This window comes from Callorhinus ursinus, unplaced genomic scaffold, assembly GCF_003265705.2.
Source record: "Callorhinus ursinus isolate GAN/ISIS: 27379988/994484 unplaced genomic scaffold, GSC_fseal_2.0 scaffold41, whole genome shotgun sequence".
Classification (NCBI taxonomy): domain Eukaryota; kingdom Metazoa; phylum Chordata; class Mammalia; order Carnivora; family Otariidae; genus Callorhinus; species Callorhinus ursinus.
Window position 1 is genome coordinate 10,110,833 of NW_027397103.1, and position 23,249 is coordinate 10,134,081.

A 23,249-nucleotide genomic window follows, 5' to 3' on the forward strand; every position below is an offset into this window, starting at 1 on the left:
GCATTTTTCCAACGTCTCCTGTTTCTAGAGGCCAGCATTACTTGGAAGTTGTGGCGATCCCAACACCAAACCATGGAACCTTGGGCCCCAACTTCATCCAGCTCAGAGATTCTTGAGGGGAGAAGCCGGCATGGGGGCGGGGGGGATGGCAGGAGTCACAGAAATTAAACCTAATTGCGTATCACGTTAAAATGCACCCGGAGGAAATGTAAATGCTTTGTCTAATTTCATCACTTGGCGATTAAGCTGTTACACGGCGGTACACAGCCAAGTCTGTAAGTTGTCAAAGATACTAACTCTCCGTGTGAGCCGAGAGCAGCGCCTCTGCGTGAGCGCAGGCTGGAGACCTGGGAGCTGGCCTGAGGCCTCTGCCCCAGGGAAGAGCGGCCGAGGGGACCTTCCCAACCCTTTCCCTGCCTTCGCGTTTGTTGGCAAATGTGAGGACCGCCGAAGCAGCACAACAGGTAGAAGGAATTCCACTGTAATACTCTACTTCTGTGTCTGTCTGAAATTTCCCCACAACAAGCTTTTTAAAATATGCCTCTTCAGGGCATGAAAAGCTAGCAAGCAAGCCTGCTAAATTTGGTGGCTGCCAAAAAGGCACTGGTGGAACTCCTTAGCTGGGAACTGCCTCTTAGGAAGGCTGCAGGCTGGAGAGGAGGCAACAAGCAGCCCAGGGAAGCTGGGCCTGGCACCTGTGTGCGGGTCTGCTGCCACCAGAGTTGCCCGCAAGGTAGGTACAAAACCCGCCCCGGGCCCTCTGAGCTCCCTGCCCCCGCACAGACCCTGAAAATGCGAATGTCCGCACTGCCCCTCCTCCCAACCTGTCTTCCCTTCTGAGGGGGTAGTAACAAGGTCTTAACCTATCTCTGAGAAGCCAGAAGCGATGTGGCTGGTTCACTGAGGCGGCAGTGTTGAGCCAAGACTGAGCAGCTGAACAGCAGGGACTGAGTAATACTGGTTCTCTGCTGGGGACTCCGGAGGAGGAGGGCCGGATCAGAGCTGGAGAGCGGGTGCTCACCCCCATTGTCCGCCTGCTATAAATATGCTAAGCAAAATGAGAGGCCTGAGAAGCTGCGACACAAAAGCTGGGCAATTAAAGGATAAGATGGAGAGCACGCCTCCAGTGACGCCTCCAGTGACGGGGACCAGCCCACACTCTGACGCTGAGACAAAAGAAAAAGGTGGGCAGAGGAATCACGTGTGATCAGGAACCTCTTTGTAGGATGTCAACTTCCATGAAACTCTTTGGGGAACTTTGGAATTGAAAGCTCTCACATGCGGGCTGCCTTTATAGACCAGGGAACAATGGCTGGGGCAGTGATGTGGACAGGAGGAGTCTCACTTTCTGCCACAGTCTTCACACACTGTCCTATCATGATGCCTCATGTCACACCAACAATGACCATGGGAACAGTCAGGATGGTGGTGAGTCCCCATGTTTGGAGCAACCACTAGGCCCCACAAATGTTACCTCGTTTAACTCAACAACCCCACGAGGCTGACACTATATAGCTCTCATTCCCTATTTCACAGATGAGGAAACAGGCTCAAACCCTCAAAGGCAAGAGGGCTAACAAAGCGCAAAATCAGTGTTCAAGACCCAGGCCCATCTGATAACAAAGCCCGAGTTCCTACCCAGAGCCCTCGGCCTCAACAGGTGGCTCCCCCAGCTGCCTCTGCCTCTACCTCCCCACAGGGCGGAGGAGCAGTGGGAGGAGGAGAGACCACTGGCACGTGGCCTTCAGCTTCCCCTTTACCTTCATGTGGGATGCCTGGGTGATGAAGTGGACCGGTACCCAGTCCAGCACATCCTGGGCCTGGGAATTTCCAAAAGAGGCCACATAATCTGGGAAGCCTTGGCCCTTCAGGAGGCTTTTCACTTTCTGCACTGCGAGCTGGCACGTGATGGCTTTGGGCAGTCTTTTGGGAAGGAAAAAAAGGTCGATGGAATGGGGCTGTTGTTCATTCCAACAGTTCTCACAGGCCTCAACAACACGCATGCCCTCTCCAGTTGCTTTATTTTCTCTCTCTCCAAACATTATATGACAAAAGCCAAAGTGTCTCTAACTCTGAGAAATCCTGGTTGGCCGGGGAGAAACAAAACAATGTTTCCCAAACTGTGTTCCACTGAGAGGCTCTGTACAAGAAGAGTTCTGTGGCCAAAATTTTGGGAAATATTGCATGCCCATGCCCCTCCTGCAGCACACTGGCATATAAGGTCTCTGACAAGTCCTTACAGTAAGGAATCGTGTTTTTAACTTTAATTTGGTGTTCCTCAAACATATTAATTGGACCACAGACATAGCCCTACTGACTCTTTAGAAATGTAATCCAAGGAACACCCTCTGAGAAATTCTGGTCTAAAGCGATCAGAACCAATAATATAAATAGTATCTGTTGGTCTAACCAAAACAATGATGTAATTACCCTGGGGGGAAGTAGGGATGGGAAGTGACTGGATGGCAGGGTAGGGGAAGAAAGGGGAAAGAGCCAAATCCTTGCCTTCCACAGTGGGAACTCAACAATTCATAAAACCAAAGTGTGAGGAAATAGTATTACATATAGGTTATTGACAGATTTGGGAGTAAATTTCCAAAAACTCAGCTACAGGAGTTGCAAGTGATCACCTGCAGAGTGGGGGAAATGAGGGTAAGAGTTGGTGTCTTTATAATAAGCCATGCAGGGCCGTTTGATATTTTACACTCTATATACGCTTAATACCAAAAAGATAAACACAGAGATCACATTCAGGCTTCTCACTGGGTTTGTTGCACTACATATATTAAAATTCAGAAATACAGGAAGGACTTTCAAGCAAAGAATTTTTACTGTGAACTCAAGTGCTGTGCAACCTTAAGACCTATAAAAGCCTTGGGATTTTTACCCTGCCACGTCTGATAAGAAAAATGATTGCAACAGTTTTCCTTTGAATCACGACAAATGGTTTATGGTTGTGAAAATTAAAATTAGAAAACAAAAGTACTGTCACTGGTGCTAACAGGTCACACTGTGGCTTTCACAGGCGCTCGCTGGCTGATGCAGAGGTTTGATTAAAACGGGGAGGAGTAGGAATGCTTTGTTTTCTGATCAACACAGACAAGTTCCAAAAGCAGCAAGTTCCTCTCTTACCTTAGTTTACAGCCAGACTGCATATCATAACCAAATAATACTGGGGTCCGGATCCCCTCAACTGCTAAGCAGTCTTGCTCAGCTGTGCTACGAAGAATAGTAAGTTGTCCAAATCTGTTCGTGGTCTGAATAATCCCAGATATTCATAGAAAGTTAAGGGACAATCACCCAGTACTAAGGCAGTCTGATTCTCAGGACACAGTGACAAATGTGTGACATGAGACAGGAGTGAAACCCAAATAACCCTTCTCCGGGCCTCTGCGATCTTGACAGTCATTTCCCAGGACAGAAGAGAAAATAGTTCTATTTTCCTTGAGTAGTAGATTCTCAGAAGAAAACTCCTCAGAAACTGTTCCTCCAAAATCATTCCAAATTTTCCGAAATTACTAAATTTAAGAGTTTCTGCTTGAGTATGTAATTAAATATATCTAAAAGTCTGTCAACTTTTCTGTCCTAAGATTTTCATTATAAAACATTTTCCTGGGCCATGCTGTTCCACTCCCAACCACCAGTGTCCACAAGGCCCCATCTGCCGTGCAACAGACCCACCACCCACCAGAGCCACCCAGAGAAGTCCTGGCCAAAACAAACCTCCAGCCGACAGGACTCTCAGCAATAAACACACACGTGGACAGGGAAATCAGCCCTCTCCACAGAACCAAAAAGGATATCCCTTCTGAGGCTGAAATCCAGCAGCTAATGGGAGCCCCACAACATAACCAGGGTTTCCACTGAGAGGAACTGGCTTTGTATTTTGCTGAAAGACAATGCAGAAATGCCCCCAATAATTCTCATTTTAATAAGGAAATAGGGTGAAAATAAAATGCTTTTCACAGTAAAATCTGGGATTTCCAACAAATGAAAGAATTTCTCCCCCTACTCAGAACTATAAATATATCTGCTGAGTGTAGGAGTACATCATTCTATAAAAGAATGAGCTTGTATGGAAGAGAATCTTACTCCCAGAAAGGAAAAAGATACAAGGACTCTGCCTGATTTTGCTACAAACACATGCTACATAAAGCCCTTTGTTTAGTACAAGTGGGTAGATGGTAAGACTTCTAAACAGATTTTTTTTCACTAGGAAGTTATTTTTTTACTTGCGATTAAATATGTGTACAAAAGTGATCAAACTTACCTGAATAAAATGAATTTCAAACTTCTGCTCGAGTGGAACCACTGGCCCGCTCACGGGCCCCAGAAGGAGAGCAAGGCCAGCCTGCGCTATCTCACCTGCCTCTGTGTATGTGAGGCTGTATTTGACCTGAAAACAAAACGGCACTCCACATACACCTGTGCCCGCTGCATCAGTAACTCCAAATACACAGAGGCGGCAAATCCTTTCCCATTTCTCCGCTCGCAGAAGCTTTTTTCTCCTGTCCCATCAGATTTCGGGAGGTAACGCCTCAGCACCACCCCCAGCTGACAGGGTCATTTGAGCCTCTCTGTACCTACTTATATGAATTCCAAATCAGCAGGTTTGAACAGAGTGTGATCAATCTCTGCAGAGGAAATGTGTTAAAACAAAAGCAACAAAAAACAAATTCTGACATATTCGTGAAAGTCTCTAGGTTTGTGGAGAAAAATCACACGGAATTATTTCAGAGACCCTACTTAAGGAAGCACAGTGTACCGGCAAGTAGGAGGGCAAGCCAAGAACACCAGTACCTCAGGAGAGGCCAGAACCCCCTTTGGAGGGCGTCCAGTTACCCCCTCAGGACCATGCAGCTTGAGTCTGCCACACACAGACTCAGCTTTGCAAGCCAAATCGGGTACCTACCTCAAGAACGACATTAGTGCAGATTTTAACATCCCCAGCCTCAACAAGAGTCTGGTTCAATACCAGCGAGTCCTCCAGTCGGGTTAGTGTTTTATTCAGAGACTGAATGAGGACGGACTGAACAGTGATAGGGATCTGCAAAGCAAAGGAGAGCTGGCTCACTAAGGACACTGTCCAACAGAGATGAATGAGTCACAGTGATGAGAACCTGAAGACAAACCTCTGCAAATACACTGCCAAGCAGGGAAAAACACACAACAGAACAATATGCACACTCTAATTGTATACTCGCAAAAATACAGGTATTTATACGTACATCCTTTACATAGGAAATACTAGAGAATATAACCACAGCTTTAAAAGTGGTTCTCTCTGAAAACCTACGTTCACACAAAAACTTATACACAAATGTTCACAGCAGCATTCATAACAGCCAGAAACTGAAAACAATGCAAATGTCCATCAACTGATAAATGGAAAAATAAAATATAGTATATCCATATAAAAGAATATTATTCATCCATAAAATGATATAAAGGGCAGATTCATTCCACCACACAGATGAATCTTGAAAACATGCTAAGTGAAAGAAGCCAGACACAAAAGGTCACATATTACATGATCCCATTTACAGGAAATGTCTAGAACAGGCAAATCCACAGAGACAGAAAGTAGATCAGTGGTTGCCCAGAGGCTGAGGGAGACGACTGGAGAAGAATGAGGAGTGCCTGCTAATAAGCACAGGCATTCTTTCTGAGGTGATGAAAATGTTCTGGAATTAGGTAGTGGTGATGGTTGCACAACCCTGTGAACACACTAAAAACCACTGAATTGTACACTTAAAAATGGTGAGTTTTAGGGTATGTGAATTGTATCTCAAACATTCACACACACTCACAACTCCATCGTATCACCCAACAGGTGTATACGCTCCCCTCCACAGCACGGCTCCTACCGATCAATGCACTCGCTCCGTACACACATGTGCACGTGCTCCATAGTCCCAGGACACACCCCCCTAATCCCCACACCCTCCCTAAACATAGGCTTGACCCAATTCATGCACAACTTCTACACACACCCTTACACATACACACTAGGTGGTGGGATCATGGGAAGAGAAAACAGAGACAAGTCTTTCAAGCAGAATCAGGAAGTCCTGAATAACCCAATGCTATTAAAGGACATCTTTCATTTATGGCCACTGGCAGCAGAATGACAAGCAGCGGGCAATCCTTTAAATGACTCAACCCTCTAGGGAGTTGGGCCTCTTCATACTGTACGACAAATGTGACATTTGCACTAAATGTCAGCACTTAGAAACCACTGTTTAGGAAGGAATCTACCTTGTATCTAGTTGTTTATATTGCTTTGAACTTTGCCCTCAATTGTGTACCATGCTCCCATGATCAAGAAGACCTGTGACTGTCCATTTAAGTCAAACCTCTAAGAACGTGACATGGTTCAGAGGCAAAGACAAGCCGTCATGTGACAAGAGTGGCAGAAGGGCAACACCAATCACCACCATACCCTCTGCATAACAAGCCCTATGGATCGGTTTAAGAGCTACAGAGGGAGTCCCTTGCTACGAGTTCATGAGCTCTTCAGTTTACATCCTCAAAAGACAACCCTGGATTCCTTTATCTGAACCTACTGATCCCCGGTTCAGCAATAATGCAGGGTTCCAAGAAAATGCACACCCTTCCAGACCAGCCTCTGACAGAGCCGTTCCAGTGGTATGGGGGTGTGCTTGGCAGAAACCAAAGGGTCCAGGTTAGACAAGCTTTGGAAAGACGGATGGATGAGTGTAGGTGTTAAGAGCTGCTCTGGTCTATCAACAGCCACTGGAATGGTCACAGAATGAAAATGGTAGGGCTACTCTGGTTTCCTGAATGTCCCATTCAGCCATATCCCATTTCCACACTACCCTGTGGCAAAGAACTAAAGGATACTTAACAATGAAATTACAGAGCCATAACTTCTTTCATGGACAGTTCAATAAATATTAACTGATTCCAGGCAATCTTAACAGGCTGTGGAATGAGGAACCTGGATCCAATTTTTATATTCATCATCTAACAAATCTTGGAAGTTACTTTTAAAAAAAACTTTAAGCAAATCTCTGAGTTGACATGTTGTCCGTTAGAGCACAAGCTCTGGTATCACACAGATCTGAGTTATAAGCCCCAGTCCGTCACTTCCTGATTGCATGGCCAGAGGTTGCGAAGAAAAAATGTGTTTGAAGCTTGGCACACAGTACAGCTCGTCCAGTGTCATGGTTTAGAGTAAGGTCTTTGGGGATCCCTGTCCCAACTCTGCCACTTCCCCACTGGGTAGCCTTGAGCAAGCTAATTCATTGCTCTGTAACTCATGTGCCAGGGAGTGACAACAACAGTACCTACCTCCTAGGCTTGCTGAGACAACTTAACGGACTTCAAACATGCACGGGACTTAGAACAGTGTATGGCACACAGTACATGCCTTTCCATAACATCCCATCATCCTCACAACAGGTGAGGATGCTTGATTGCTTGATTGAACCGATCTCCTAGGCATTCACTCAATTAACACATAACCCACTGAGTGCCCAATACATACAAGGCACTACCTTAGCATTGCAGATATATCCTGGACAAGGCAGATAGGGTTGCTGCCCCCCGAGACCAAGTTTTGAATGGTAGAATCAAAGCACTTTCTAGAGGCTGGAGGTATTTGAGAGCTAGTCTATTATATGGTTTTCAAACTGGGTTCCTGGGAGCCATAGGATTCCTCAGAAGGACCAAAAAGGAGAGAGATGGGAAGGCCGGGCAGGAAGAGGGCTCTGGGCCCCACCCCTGCTTCAACGAGGGGCTTTGGATTCAATCCAAGTTACACACTAGGGAGAGTTCTGCTTGAGATCACATTTGAAAAAAACTCTGCAACTAAAACAGGTTTGAAGACACCTTCACAGATGAGGAAATCCAGACCCACACACACAAGTGTGAAGTCCAAATTCACATGACTATTTCCTTACAAGTATCTACCTCAAATACATGTTTGTGTCTCGAGACAATGAAATCAGTTACAGTAGGTACCACTGTCCCAAGTGCTGCCTGGGTGCCAGATGCTGCACAGAGCACATGTGCATTCTCCCACTGGAACTTCACATCGGCCTCTGGGGCAGACACTTACCATCTGCTGGAAAACTGGGGAAGTGAGGCACATGTCACAGGAGGAAATAATGGCAAAGCTGAATTTTGAACCAAGGCCAGCCAATCCCACAAGCTCTGGGAGACTGTGACAAGATCAATGCCTTGGGCCTCCTTGGGGACTGTATTCACAGACCCAAAAATAAGGGGTTGTAGATCCATGTTCCTTTGCTCTGACATATCCACAGAAAGACCTTGGCCACCTGCTCACAGCCTGACAGAACCTCTGAGCTGGGGTCCAACAGAACCTACACCCATACCTCAACCCCTGAAGCTATACTGGAGTGTTCCACCCCTACACAGGTGTGGACATTCACAGGGCAAGATGTTTCTATCTTCTACCCGGGACAGACAGCGCCTTGGCAGCTAGCCAGCTCTCTGGACAAGAGACCAAGAAGATCTCAAGGGATGCTGGGGAAAGCACAGAAGCTAATCACACCCATTGTCTGTCAACACAGCTATGCCATTTAAATATGAAAAAAAGTGCTAACTTCGAAAACGGGGAATTTGAAAATCTGCCCCCCCTTTTTTTTATCATGTTATGTTATTCACCATACATCATTAGTTTTTGATGTGGTGATCCACGATCCATTGTTTTCGTGTAACACTCAGTGCTCCATGCAGTACGTGCCCTCCTTAATACCCATCACCAGGCTAACCCATCCCCCCACATCCCTCCCCTCTAAAACCCTGTTTGTTTCTCAGAGTCTGTAGTCTCTCATGGTTCATCTCCCCCTCTGATTTCCCCCCCTTCATTTTTCCCTTCCTTCTCCTAATGTCCTCCATGTTATTCCTGATGTTCCACAAATAAGTGAAACCATATGATAATTGACTTTCTCTGCCCGACTTATTTCACTTAGCATCATCTCCTCCAGTCCCATCCATGTGGATGTAAAAGTTGGGTATTCATCCTTTCTGATGTACATATGGCAATTACAAAAGAGTCGGCTGCTACAAGAGCTTCCCTATTTCATTAGTGCTTGCCTTTTGGCAAATGTTGTGACTCGCAGTAAGGTATCCTTGTAATCCTAAGTGTGTTCATCTCAAAAGGTTTAGAAATAAGACCGTGCATCATAAACTATTTTACTTTCCATCAAGAAATACTCTTACCTCTGCCTTTGTTCTTAAACCAGGCACCTAAACAAAAAGAAACAACAAATTTTGTTAAGTACAATGAGAAGCATTTGTATTGCTTTTTCAGACCATGGGTTAAAGGGCATAATTATCTTATTAAAGACTTCATAAAGAGGAAAACAGAATTTCCTTAAGACTTGCCGCCTACATATTTTCGTATCTATGTCATAATTATTTCCTTTCCTATATTCATTTCCTTCAGATAGGAAGCGTAATAGAATAGAGCAGCCCCATGGAGCTGGTCTCAGAAAGTCTCCCTGCTTCATTCAGTACTTTCCACATGGTCACCAGTGACACAGCGCTGTGGGAAAGACGCGGCTCCTAGCCTTCTGGTCACCCTCCTGCGCCTGTCCACACTGGAAGGCCACCATTGCTGGCCCAGGCCCAGGCAATTTCCAATGCCTCCTAACTGCTCTTCCTGCATCTAGCCCAAACCCCTCAATGGCGAGCTCCTGCCTCCCCAACACAGCCGAGCACTCCTTCCGAAGGCCTCCACTTCCTTCACTTCCCATCCCCAATTCCCCCAGCCTTACTTCTCATCCCAAGACACCCTACAGGGCCAAAGGGAGCCTTGGGGAGGGGGCTGAGTAGACATGCTTGGAGAGGCCAGTGCTGAGAGAGTTGTGGCTGCACGCCTGACAGGCTATTTCCAGGACCACCATGAGAAGTCAGATAACTGGAAGAATTCACAGGCCTACGTGGCTGACTTATAAGAAGAGAGGAAGAGGGAATGGGAAAGGAGAGGAAAGTCTTCAACTTGATTCTGAAGACTGCAGTCTGGATGAATAATGATATCATGGACCACCCTACTCCTTTCCTGTTCCCCCCAAAATAAGGAAATCAGGAGGTGAGGGTTCACAGTAATCATACGGTTTTTCATCATTGAAAAGAATCTTCACCTCTTGCAACCCTCCATGCCATCCCCCAAATGGGCCAGTGGCCTCTTATCTCTTCAGGCTTCAGTCACTACAACCAGAAAGAAGGGGCCTCTATACTGCAGTGACCTCCCGTGACCTCTTCTCCTTCACCAGCAATCCTATTTCCTGCCTGTTCCTTCCTGCTGATTTCATCTGCCAACCAGAAAGTGGATTTTCTATTCTTTTCTGGCCTGTCTCTCAAAGAGGTATCTTTTTGGTGCTAACGTGATCATTTCTGTCACAGACATTAAGATGTTTTTATAATTTCTAAAGTTTTCAGTTATTAAATAAAGTCTTTCTTTATTCAGGAGAAAGACATTAATGGTTACCATCAAAATGAATGAAAGCCAAAAAACAAAACAATGAATAAAAGCAAAATATGAACTATATAAAAATAAAAATTTTAAGTGATTATTTCAATATCTTTGGTATCAGTATACCAAAGAACTAGAGAAGAAAAATTTAAACGAGTTGTCAATCATGTACTGAAATTATTCTATACTTGTCATACTTCAAAAGGGTGCAAAGAACAGAAAACAAATCTCACAAAGAAGTTTCACTTCAAAATAATTCTTACCCTCAAAATTTTAGGGCTGCTGTAATAAGCCATGCCCAGGGCTTCAATTTCTTCACACTGTTCCAAATTTATCCTTCTGGTGCACTTAACAGCTTGGTTCACCAGAAATGCTGGAAATCATAACATTCCCAAGGGGAAAAAAAATGAGAGAGAAGAAATTTTTCAACTGTCCCATGGTAACTAAAAAATTGTAGTCTAAGTAAAACCATAAAATTAGTTATAACACAGATATACAACATGCTTAAAAAAGGACTTAAAATTGTATTTTTAATAGGTAATACACTCACATGATTCAAAATTCAAAAGGCGCAAAAAGAGAGTGTTCTCCAACACTTGTCCCCCCTCGCCCATCCCCCAGCCACCACCAGAGACAACTACTTGTCCCCAGAGACAACCAGCATCAAGTTTGTTGTGTATCTTTCTGAAATATTCTATGCAAATAAAAGCATGTGTGTACATATATTTTTAGTATTTCTTTCCCCTTTTGGAAACAAACACATGCTATATATTCTACCCTTCGCTTTTTTTACTGAACAATGTATCTTGGGAGTTCAGGCTATCTTAGAACATGAAGAGCTTCCTCCTCTTTTTTTTTAGGGATAATTAGTATTCTATTACGGATATGTCATAATTTATTCACCAAGTTCACATTAACAGATACTTAAGTTGTCTCTAGCTTTGCCATCACAAACAATGCTGCAATATACTATTTTGCAAGCAGGCCAGATTCTGTAGGACCAACTCCTAGAAGCAAAACAATGGGTCAAAGGGCATATTCATTTGCAATTTTGACACATATTGCTAAACTGCTCTTCACAGAGGTTGTACCAATTTGTAGTCCCGCCAACAATGTAGATGAAGGCCTACTTCTCCAGAGCCTTCAATTTCCTAAGCTTTGCCAATCCATTACATGGAAATGGTATCTCAGTTTGGTTTTAATTTACACTGTTCCTATTGTGAGCAGGGTTGAGTGTCTTTTCAACAGAATGCACTTTTGTTCCTATATGAAATGATGTTTCATTAGGCCACATGCCACCATACACTCCTTAGCTAGCTTCTTCAGAGTGGTGCTGCCTTAAGGATCGGAGAACCACGCCTGCTGCCTCCCACTGCCAACACAGTTACTCCACAGATTCTGTGATGCTCCTGAAAGCAGCAGGTCCCGCGGGAGGTGGCTGTGTGGGCTGCATCCCTGCTCCACCACTGCCTGAGTGAGCCTGAGCAAAAGACTGAATGTTTCTCAGTTTCCTCATCTAAAAAATGAATAACCTGACCTTCAGGGATTATTGTGACAATCAAATGGAAAAACACATGCAAGCACAAGGTAAGTGCTTAATAAATATTCGTTATTGACAAACTTTAGCTCCAGTGGAGAAAGAACTTCCCTAAAACTAGAAGGGTTAAACAACTGAGCAGGCTGGTTTCAGGTAGTGAGTTCCCTATCACTACAAGTGCTCAAGCAGTGACTGCATATGGCAGAAAAGATGTGGTTGGCAATCTGACCTGCATAACCTTTGAGGCCTCTTTCAACTCTAAGACTGTTTCCAGTTATGAAGCCTGTTTAATTATGACTACTATATATTCAAACTAAGAGCAAACTCTGTTTACAGACAGAAAGAAAAACACCCACAGTCTTACCTGCAGGGTTATCATCAGTGCACAGAGATGACATAAGGGGAGAAGGAAATCTCAAAAATGAATCTGAAGTCTGCAGACGAGCCCCATACTGCAGAGAGACCAACCAATAGCTATTATGGTGCTAAGAAAGCATTCATGCAACACCTACCGGACACCTACCATGTGCCAGGCAGCATTACAAGCATCAGGAACACAGTAATGAGCAAAAAACAGATGCAGTCTTTGCCTGCATGGAGCTTACACCCAGCTGCCCCACCCCTTTCTTTCAAAGGTATGTGTTTCTGTGTATGTGATGTTGTTTTATTTGCAGGCTTTTTTTAAGATTCGTTTATTTTAGAGAGCGCGCACGTGCACGTGTGTGTGCAAGCAGGGAGAGGGGCAGAGGGAGACGGAATCTCAAGCAGACTCCCAGGCAGAGTACAGAACCCTACATAGGGCTTGATCTCATGACCCTGAGATCATGACCTGAGCTGAAATCAAGAGTCGGATGCTTAACCGACTGAGCCACCCAGGCACCCCTGCAGGCTTATTACAGAATTCCTCTGGAAAGGTATATAAGAAGCTGACATAGTATCTGCCTCTGCAGACAGGAACTGGGTGGCCAGAACAGGGGTGAGAGAGGTAATTTTTTTTTTTTTTTAAGATTTTATTTATTTGACAGAAAGAGAGAGAGCACAAGCAGGGGGAGCTGGAGAGGCAGAAGCAGGCTCCCCACTGAGCAGGGTGCCTGACGTGGGGCTCGATACCAGGACCCTAGGATCATGACCTGAGTAGAAGGCAGATGCCCAACTGACTGAGCCACCCAGGTACCCCAAGGTAATTATTTTTTACTAGCAATAATTATTTACTTTTTTTAAAAGATTTTATTCATTTGAGACATAGAGATAGAGAAAGAGAGAGCATGAGTAGGGAGAGAGGCAGAGGGAGAGGGAGAAGCAGGCTCCCCACTGAGCCAGGATCCCTATGGGGAGCTCGATCCCAGGACCCTGGGATCATGACCCGAGCCGAAGGCAGATGCTCAACCATCTGAGCCACCCAGGTACCCCAGCAGTAATTATTTAAATAACAGATATAGCACACGTTAAAATCGTAACACTGATGGGCCTTCTTTCCCAAAACCAAACTACATGAAACTTTTCCCCAATATTCAAAACAAAATTTACAGCTGTTGTGCATACAACCAATTTTCTTGAATTCAAAAAGTATCCAAATGCTTTGGTGCCAACAAGGACATGGGGAAACAAACTCTCTCCTTCACTGGACCTGGGAGTTTAAACTCCTGTAATCTTTCTAGAGGGCAATCTGATATGGATATTTTAAATTTCCATTCATTTTGACTAAGTTAATCCAGTTATAGGAAGGTATCTAAGAATTAAATCAAACATATAAGTATCTATAAGAATGTTCATTGTGGATTATTTATAATAGAAAAACTGGAAACAAATGTCTGTTAATAGTGGAATGGCTCAATAATAAAAGCCGATATAGACATAGAAGGGATACTTTGTATCAGTAAAATGTAGCTCCAACAGTAGCTCTGACAAGTTATTTTCCTATACAGAAGTTTTTCTTATCTTTTAAATGGGGACAATGATGTATCCCCTTCAGGGTCCTGTGAAGTAATGTCTGGAAAGCTCTGCAAGAAATGGTAACTTTTATATTGATATGGGAAGATGCCTAAGATTTATCACTGAATAAAAAAGGAAGCTTACAGAACAATGTAGATAGCTATAAACCCTACTTCTGTATAATACTATATGTATATTTTTATAGATTAATTTAAAAATCAGGAATATAAACCAATCTGTTAACAGTGATTTGCAATGTGCATTTTAGTGGACACAGGGGCCTTTCCATCTTATGTACATCTATACTTTTAACTTTTAGAATTAGCACATGGTGCTTTTTTACTTCTCTTTAAAGATGCTTCCAAAAAATCGGAAGCTTATTCAAAGTTAATGTATATCGCATTTAAAGGTTTACTAATGAATAGATATAAAATAGCACACATCTTCCTAAACCTGTAAAACTAAATATAGCTTTGAGAAGAGGACCAGGCACCCAACCAATCCACTCCGTGTCCCCAGCAGCATGACTCAAGCACTCTGCTGCGTCTTTTGAGGTAGAGAAGCACAAAGAATTCTGCGGAGACAAAAGCAGGCTTACTAATGAATAAACAACTTTCAACCCTATGTTACAACTCAACTACTCATTTTTAATTTTTGTGATCTTTGATTTCTAGGCATGAACATTAAGTTTTTCCCTCTATAATGTGAATTCAGTCTCGGGGAAGCCAGTTTTGATAGTGAACAATTAACTCACAAGGATGGGATATTTGCAACAAGATGAGTGGACTTAATCAAGTTCTTGGCTCACCTTATATTTAGCAGTAGCTGGAATGTCCGACTGGGTTGCGAAAGAAATCTCTGATTCTGAACTCAAGGCAAAACCATCAGATTTTTTCATCAATTTATCAAAATTATTTTCATCAGGCACTTCTGGATTAATAAAGGATAACGCGGGTTTATCTGTTTTTTAGAAAAAGTATTTTAAATCAACATAAATATGTACATTATATATATAACAATATTTTGAAACAGTTTTTAGTAGTATTAAGGCTGATGTGAAAAAAATAGTGTCTCTTTCCGTATTTACTTTACCCCAAATTTCTTGAGTCTTGTTAAATAAACAGGATCCCCAGACTTGGCCTGCTTCTCTAACAGTGTGGAAGTAATGGTTTCTAAGCCTGCAGGCAAACAGCACAACAGAAGCCAATAATAACCAATCTTTCTCCAGCCCATGGACTGAGAAGCCTGCTACATTAACCTCTAAGGCAAACCTCTCTGAAGATGGCCACAGGGACAAATGATTTTTTTCTACCCTCACACAGCCACCTCCAAACCAAAGCCCAGGAGAATAATGTGGCTGTGTATAGAACATCTTGGGAGAAGGAGGAAATGGGCTGGTATGTTCACTTGCCTGGTGTTACGTCATAGAACTTGACAATGACTAACCAGTCCTTACTTTAGATTACAAATCCCAGAGCACTGGGTGGCTCAGGGTGGCTCAGTTGGTTAAGTGTCCCACTCTTGATTTCATCTCAGGTCATGATCTCAGGATTGTGAGATTGAGCTCCGTGTCCATCCTGGGAACCTGCTTAAGGTTCTCTCGCTCTCTCCTTCTGCCCCTCCCCCTTCCTTTCTCTCCCCACCCCCCAAAAAATCAAAGAGCATTTGCCTAGTTTTCAACTGCAAGGGAACAAATTCAAAATATAAAGATGTTCTGAAAAGATGATGAAGCTTAATTGATAAAACCATAAATATATCTCTGATCTTAGATATCTTGTTAACATTTTAAACTTACATGTACTTTGGATCTAGACACCTATTTGAGCTAAATGCTCAGATAAAAATAAAGATCTTGTTTTTATGCAAATAGTCTTAGTAAAAATAAAAGAGAAAAAAGGAAATTGAAACCAAAGCTCAACCTGATTTTCAACCATTAAACCATGAGGAAATTAAAAAAAATTATACACACACACACACACAACTTAAATAAACCTAGATTCCTATGTGTGTCTACATATTATAAACACCAGTGAAATAAAGCATGAGATTTCCAAAAACAGCTACATAAGCACATTAGTTTTATAGAAAATGCTCATGCCCACAGGTCTATAAAGTTACTTGCAGTGGCCTGTGAAACAGCCTCAGAAGATGCACCTTAGCCAAACCATAAAATTATTGCTTTAAATCTAACTAAGACATTTTTCCATAAAAGAACTTAAAAAAAAAAACATTTTATTTATTTGACAGAGAGAGAGAAAGCACAAGTAGGCAGAGTAGCAGGCAGAGGGAGAGGGAGAAGCAGACTCCCCGGTGAGCAGAGAGCCTGATGTGGGACTTGATCCCAGGACCCCAGGATCATGACCTGAGCCAAAGGCAGACGCTTAACCAAATGGGCCACCCAGGTGCCCCCTTTATAAAAGAACTTTTTAAAGAAAAACTTTCCAGTGCTTCTCAAAGCATATCACCATCAAATACTTACAGTTTGTAATATGAATGCAGAATATAGATGGATTAATCCGGTTGACAAGTTTAAATACCCTTTGAGGTGGATTTGCTGTAAAATTCAATGAGTAGATGGCTGCTTTCTGATTACAAAACTGACTATCGCCCCTGAAAATTAAAAAATAATAGTACAAAATTTTAAGGCATATGCACACAATCTTAGCTAGATTATTTTAAAACTGTCAGATGCCTGCACTGTACTATGTTAACAGCTACATGGAAGATATTTATGAAAGCGTGATGTTAGAACTGAATCCATTTTTATTTAGTTTATTCAGTGTTAAAATGTTTGGCATTTGAAACTTTTTCCTCTAACAGGGAAAATATTAAGACAAGTAGAATAACCTTTAAGGAAATCTTGTCAAGTACGGAATAAAGATCAGGGTATAATTTTGATGTAAATGAACCCCGTAAACACAATCCCTGTATTCTGACACAATCAATCATATAAAATTTTGCAGAACTTCAGATTGTTTGTAAGTACCCAAAATGGATCCAAAATTCCTTGTCTTTAGAATAAAGCGGACTTCAAAGGACTGTGAGAATCAGAAAATGTGAAGTCATCTGGAAGTTTGGGGGCTTAAAAGTTAGGACACAATCAAGACTTCAACCAATCCCAGACTTGACAAACTAATCAATTTGATACAGATATGGTGTTGAAATAGAGATGTATCAAAAAAGGGATCATAATCTACCTAATGCTTTAAAGCCTTCTCTCAATATGTATTGCCCCAATATTTCCCATGTCATCGATATGTTTTTGCAATATTATACGAAATGGCTTCATTGTATACCAACTTATTAAGATTCTCCAATTTTTTTTAGCCAATTCTCTGCTGTTGGTTCGGGCTATTTCTAGTTTTCCCCAATTACATATAATGCTATCACATCATCCTTGCACATATATCTTTATGAATGTCTCCAGCTATTTTCTTGGGCTATGTTCCCTGAAGTGGAATTGCTGGATCAAAGGTAGGTGTGTTGTTCAAGGCTTCTGAGACATACTGCCAGATCTCCCTCCAGAAAAGGAAGATGCATGCTCACCAATACCACAGTAAGAGTGCCTAGGTCCCTGTATTCTTGCCAAGAATAGATACTATCCAATTTCCACCCTTTGCCAATTTCATGGGCAAAAATCTGTTATCTCATTTTAATTTGAATTTTCTCATTTACTAGGGAGCTAAAGCATTTTTCCATATGGTTATTGCTCATTGGTTTCTCTTCTTCAGTAAGGTGCTTCTTCATATCTACTGACCATTTTTTATTAAAATGTTTGACTTCTCAAAAAAAATAGAATATCTTCTCAATGGTTTGTGAGAATCCATATCTTTAAGAATCTCCTTTGAGTATCATGAGTTGTAAATATTTTATCCCTGTTTTCAACCTTTCAATTTTACGGTGTTTTTTGTCATACAGAATCATTTTGATGCATTATCCTTCCCCCACCTGACTGGAATTACACTTATACATTAAGTTTCTATAAGTTAGTTTACATAATAATTCTTTCTATCCCACCACATAAGTTCCTCCATTTATTCAAATGTTCTGTCTCTCACTATACTTCAAGTTTTCTTCACATAAATTCTAAGTATTTAAGTTTTTTTTTTTAAGATTTTATTTATTTATTTGACAAAGAGAGACAGTGAGAGAGGGAACACAAGCAGGGGGAGTGGGAGAGGGAGAACAAGGCTTCCCGCTGAGCAGAGAGCCCAATGCGGGGCTCGATCCCAGGACACTGGGACCATGACCCGAGCCGAAGGCAGACGCTTAACGACTGAGCCACCCAGGTGCCCCAGTTCTTTTTTTTTTTTTTTTAAAGATTTTATTTATTTGTCAGAAAGAGCACAAGCAGGGGGAGCAGCAGGCAGAGGGAGAAGCAGGCTCCCTGCTGAGCAAGGAGGTCAATGTGGGACTCGATCCCAGGACCCCAGGATCATGACCTGAGTCGAAGGCAGACGCTTAACCGATGGAGCCACCCAGGCATCCCTTAAGTTTTTTCTTATGTGACATTTCTATTGGGTGTTATGAATAGGATCCATTTCCATTATATTTTTTGATGGTTATTGCTGAAGTATAAGGAAGCTATCAACTTGTAAGTAGCCACTTTTCCAAAAACTCTGTAAAGTTCTAATGGCTTATCAGTCATTACTGTGGCATAAAAAACACTTTTTTTTTTAAAGATTTTATTTATTTATTTGACAGAGAGAGACACAGTGAGAGAGGGAACACAAGCAGGGGCAGAGGGAGAGGGAGAAGCAGGCTTCCCGCTGAGTGGGGAGCCCGATGCAGGGCTCGATCCCAGGACCCCGGGATCATGTCCTGAGCTGAAGGCAGACGCTTAACGCCTGAGCCACCCAGGCACCCCTAAAAAATACTTTTGAAAAAATATTAGTATATGAGAAAACATCTAGCACTAAAAAATTTATGAGGCGTACTGCGTCTTAAAGGATACGCAGGAGTCAGACAAAGAAGGAATGGCTAATCCAAGTGCAAGAATGGCCTTGGCCAAGGATGGGTAATGTACTGGTGTGGTATAGAAAACTCTAGTACCAAAGTTAGGCTGCATGGAGGATTCAAGATGCGGGTTAGTAGGAAATAGGATCTGAATTTGTCAGTCTGGGGATGGATCTGAATCCAGGCTAAGGAGTCTGTAAGTAATGAGAGCTTCTGAAGGTTTTTTTTTTTAGCAAGTGAGTGACAAGATGAGGTGTGAGCTTATACAGAGGGAGTAGGAATGGACAGACACAAGAGGTAGCGTGAAGGAATGCAGCAGAATGGGATACCTTACTCTTCCCCTTCCAGTCTGCCCACTCTCAAATCCCGCACAGTGGATGAGTATCAGTTCTGCATATTTCTCTAGTCATGACCTTCAGTGGGGGGGGGGGGGTACCTATTCATCTGTATCTGCAACAGTTTCTTACTCAGTTCCCTGCCACCAGGTTTAGCCCCTGTGACCCATCATCCATGCTGCCGGAGAACTGCTGAAGATGGGAATCTAATCCCCTCACTCCCTGGCACCCTGCAGAATTCAGAACAAAATCCAAACCCCTCAGCATACACACAAGGCCCCTCAAGATCGATCCCCTGTCATTGTGGCACACTCTTCTCAGCTCCCTTCTCCAGCCACACTGAGCTAACTGCAGTTAAAGCAACAGCATACTCCTTCACCTCCAAGACTGCCACGCAGCTCCCTTGACCTAGAATGCCTTCCACTGATTCCATGCTGGCCAATTCCCACTTGTCCTTCAGAACCCAGCTCTGATTGTCTTTTCTAGAAAGTCTTCCCTAGCCCAACTGCCTAGGTTAGATGCTACTCCTCTGAGCTGTCTCAGTGCTGGGGCAGAACTGCCACCCACTCCTCTATCTCTCTTACTCGATGAGCTCCTGGAGGGCAGGGCCGCATCCAGCTCACCTTACATCCCTGGTGCTCGTGAAAGGTAAGGCGTGGTGTGGAAGAAGGCTAGATGTGAGAAGGCAAAGGAGAGGCAGGAGTCAGGGTAGCCTCCAGGTTCTGGCCTAGGTGTCTGCCTGAGAGAACAATGGTAGAGAAGTCAAGAGAATACTAGAGGGTTGGTTAGGGGTGGAGGGGAGAAATTCATTCACTGATTCAACTCACTTCTAATGAGGGCCAACTATGTGGCAGGAGTTTGCTAAGCACTACTGGCATGAGGGATATTATCCTTGCTCTTGTGAGGCTTACATCTAGTGAAGAAAACAGACATTAATCCAATAATCTTAACAATAAATTTACAAATCATTAGATGATAGGATTAGCTGTTGACAGTTTAGCAGATGTAAACAAACCTTTTATGAATTAGAACCTAATGAGAATAATCAATTAATTGGGATTATTAATTTTGATTTCATTATTTCTACACTTCTTTTTTAGGAGAAAGTCATAAGCAAAACTCAAAAAAATTCTGAGGTCCTTTCCTGAGGGCACTATGGATTCAGCTCTAACTTCTATACGAGGGGTCCACAAACCACACCTAATTTTGTAAATGAAGATTGACTGAAACATAGTCATGCCCATTCATTTACATGGCTGCTTTGGCTCATCAATGGTAGAGGTGAGGAAGTTGCAACAGAGACCACTGGCCTCTAAAGCTTAAAATATTTATTATATGGCTTTTTACAGAAAAAGCTTCCTGACCCACATTCTAAATAGTCTATATCTAAAATTCAATGTTGACTAATAAAAGAAAAAATGACATTCTAAATTATGATCTCGAATAGAGCCAAAATCTCACTCTCAGGCTTTTGATACTTAAGGCAGAAAAGCAGAATGATTTCTAACAAAGACTGAACCATGCTGTAGTCCAGATACCCAGAAAAATATTCTGACTACAACAGACCATTCTCCAAACATTTTTACAATATTAGAAGCAGATTCAATTTCCTGTCGGTCAGTAATATAGTTTCTCGTAAGAGACATCTGGGTGGCTCAGTTGGTTAAGTGTCTGACGCTTGATTTCGGCTCAGGTGATGATCTCATGGGTTGTGAGATGAGCCCCACAGCTGGAATGGAGTCTGCTTGAGATTCTCTCTCTGCCTCTGCCTCTGCCTCTGCCTCTGCCTCTGCCTCTGCCTCTGCCTCTGCCTCTGCCTCTGCCCCTCCTCCCGCCTTATGCTGTGTGTGCACTCACTCCCAAATTAAAATCTTAAAAAAAAGTTTCTCGTGGGAAAAACACACTGTATTTCCAAAAAGCATTCAATCTATCAAGTATCAATTGCTACAATTTGCTACAAGACCAAATTTAAGTTAGCTATCTCTGAATAATTGGTCCCGTCCCGAATAAATTAACCTCTTTTAAGTACTGTATTTTTCAAAGACCTTTGAAGTCTGAATTACGAGAAACCAATTATTCAGAGGAGACTGTTTCTTTACCTTGCAATAGACTGGGAATATCACTTTCCACTGTCCTCCTATACAATGTGAACTGTGAGAATTCCTGGTAGATTTACATATCAGAAAAGTGTAAACAAAGCTTTCCTAATTTTTTGTTACAAGTACTATGTCCACAACAAAAGCTGTAAAATTCAACTGCACTTTCCACCCTAGGCTATATACATGAGACTAATTCACTTATACAAAAATATGCACATTATCTGTTTACAAATCAGAGTGAAATGTAATTCAATCTGAATACAAAGATTTCCTTATACTCTTAACAAAGTACACTCTCTCTTGTCTTTTGCCTCCACTATCATCCAGCAGGATGCAAATAAGGGAGAGATACTCTTCTACATATTGGTTTGGACAGCATGCTTCTGAATGATGCAAAATTCAAGAAACCCAGCTTTGGGTTTTTCAGCCTGGAAAATTTTTCACTTTCTGTCCCCAGATTTTATCATCTTGGTCCAATTTCATCAAAACTGCATGCATCACCAACTTACATGACAATCGGAACTGAACAGGCAGAAAAGACACTGAAATCCATGGAGCTGCAATCAGGATCACAACAGCAGTTGACGTCACACTGTGCTGGAGTCAGGTCACAGACACACAGAGCAGCAACTACAGAAACAAGAGGTAGGATGCAGAACTTCTCCATCAGCAAGGAGTGACTGCCCCCTGCCACTGCAAAGTATCAAAAGTCCATTTCATACAAAAGGTCTATTTTATTTTTCCTATTGCACTTTGAGGGCGATCTATAAAGTGAAAATCTGTCAGTTTGAATGCTTCTCAATCTGAGGTTTCCCCAAAGTAGCTAATCATCTGACTCACTTGGAAAGTGCTGTTTGTGCTCTACCTACAAGGACTCTGATTTGGTAAGCGACTATGAAACCCAGGCATTTATGTTTTTAAAAATCATCCAGGTGATGCTGATAATTAAAACAGGCTTAAGAACCAGCAAACTAAATCACTTCTCTGCCCATTAGAACCACCAGTTGGTAAGCTAGGAAACCCAGACATCTGTTTTTCAAAAACTTTCCAGGTGATGCTGATAATTTAACCAGCATGCTAAATCACTTGCCGGACCATAAGAACCACTGGCGTAATAGTACAGATTCCCAAGCTCCGCCTCTGGAGACTCTGATTCAGAGGAAGAGCCCAGTGAAGTCCGCCAGGAATCAGGGCTCTCAAACTTGTTTCTCTCTTCAGGTGTCACCTGCGGCTTTGAAGCTGAGCCCACATTCACAAACTATTGACCAAGAATCAAACTGGCTCAGGTACTTTGTACTTGCGGTTCTGGAAATACCTTTGGTAATTTATTTTTTTAAAGATTTTATTTATTTATTTGAGAGAGAGAAAGAGAGCACAAGCGAGGTGAAGGGCAGAAGGAGAAGTAGACTTCCTGTGAGGCTTGATCCTAGGACTCTGGGACCATGACCTGAGCCAAAGGCAGACGCTTAACCGACTGAGCGATGCAGGCGCCCCTATCTTTGTTAATTTAGACAATAAAGCATGACGGGAATAGAAATCTCCCCACTTCGCAACATTTTTCTTTTTTTAGAAAGAGAGCACATGAGGAGCAGGGAGGAAGGAGCTGAGGGCAAGAGAGAATATTAAGCAGACTCCATACTCAGCGAGGAGTCCCCTGAGGGGCTCAATCCCACAACCCTGAGATCATGACCTGAGCCCAAACCAAGAGTTGGAAGCTTAACAGACTGAACCACCCAGGTACCCCCACAACATTTAATTTTTAATAATAATGACTCTCTGGACTTTTCATTCCCTATTTTATTCTGTCAACCAGGGGAGGAAAAAAAACCCTTTTAAAGATGGCAGAGCGTGGGTGCCTGGGTGGCTCAGTCGGTTAAGCGACTGCCTTCAGCTCAGGTCATGATCCTGGAGTCCTGGGATCGAGT

The 23,249-nt window shown here is 42.8% G+C and overlaps 1 protein-coding gene across 12 annotated transcripts in view; it reads right to left on the reverse strand.

The window, feature by feature from the left end:
- Positions 1–23,249, reverse strand: part of TCTN1 (tectonic family member 1) — a 45,402-nt gene that overhangs the window by 19,409 nt on the left and 2,744 nt on the right. For 8 of the 12 annotated variants that reach the window (XR_012374860.1, XR_012374861.1, XM_073881152.1 and 5 more), the window contains 12 exons: positions 21,834–21,954; positions 16,414–16,544; positions 14,743–14,894; positions 14,428–14,508; positions 12,367–12,454; positions 10,729–10,838; positions 9,211–9,237; positions 4,913–5,047; positions 4,271–4,396; positions 3,802–3,889; positions 3,133–3,271; positions 1,761–1,923 (listed from right to left, as the gene is read on the reverse strand). Coding sequence is in view for 10 of the 12 variants with exons in the window: in XM_073881152.1 (XP_073737253.1) it covers positions 1,761–1,923; positions 3,133–3,271; positions 3,802–3,889; positions 4,271–4,396; positions 4,913–5,047; positions 9,211–9,237; positions 10,729–10,838; positions 12,367–12,454; positions 14,428–14,508; positions 14,743–14,894; positions 16,414–16,544; positions 21,834–21,954 (1,361 nt within the window). In the remaining 2 variants the exon portion in view is untranslated. The remainder of the gene's footprint in view (positions 1–1,760; positions 1,924–3,132; positions 3,272–3,801; positions 3,890–4,270; positions 4,397–4,912; positions 5,048–9,210; positions 9,238–10,728; positions 10,839–12,366; positions 12,455–14,427; positions 14,509–14,742; positions 14,895–16,413; positions 16,545–21,833; positions 21,955–23,249) is intronic. The other 4 variants (XM_073881154.1, XM_073881156.1, XM_073881155.1 and 1 more) reach the window with 4 other exon arrangements.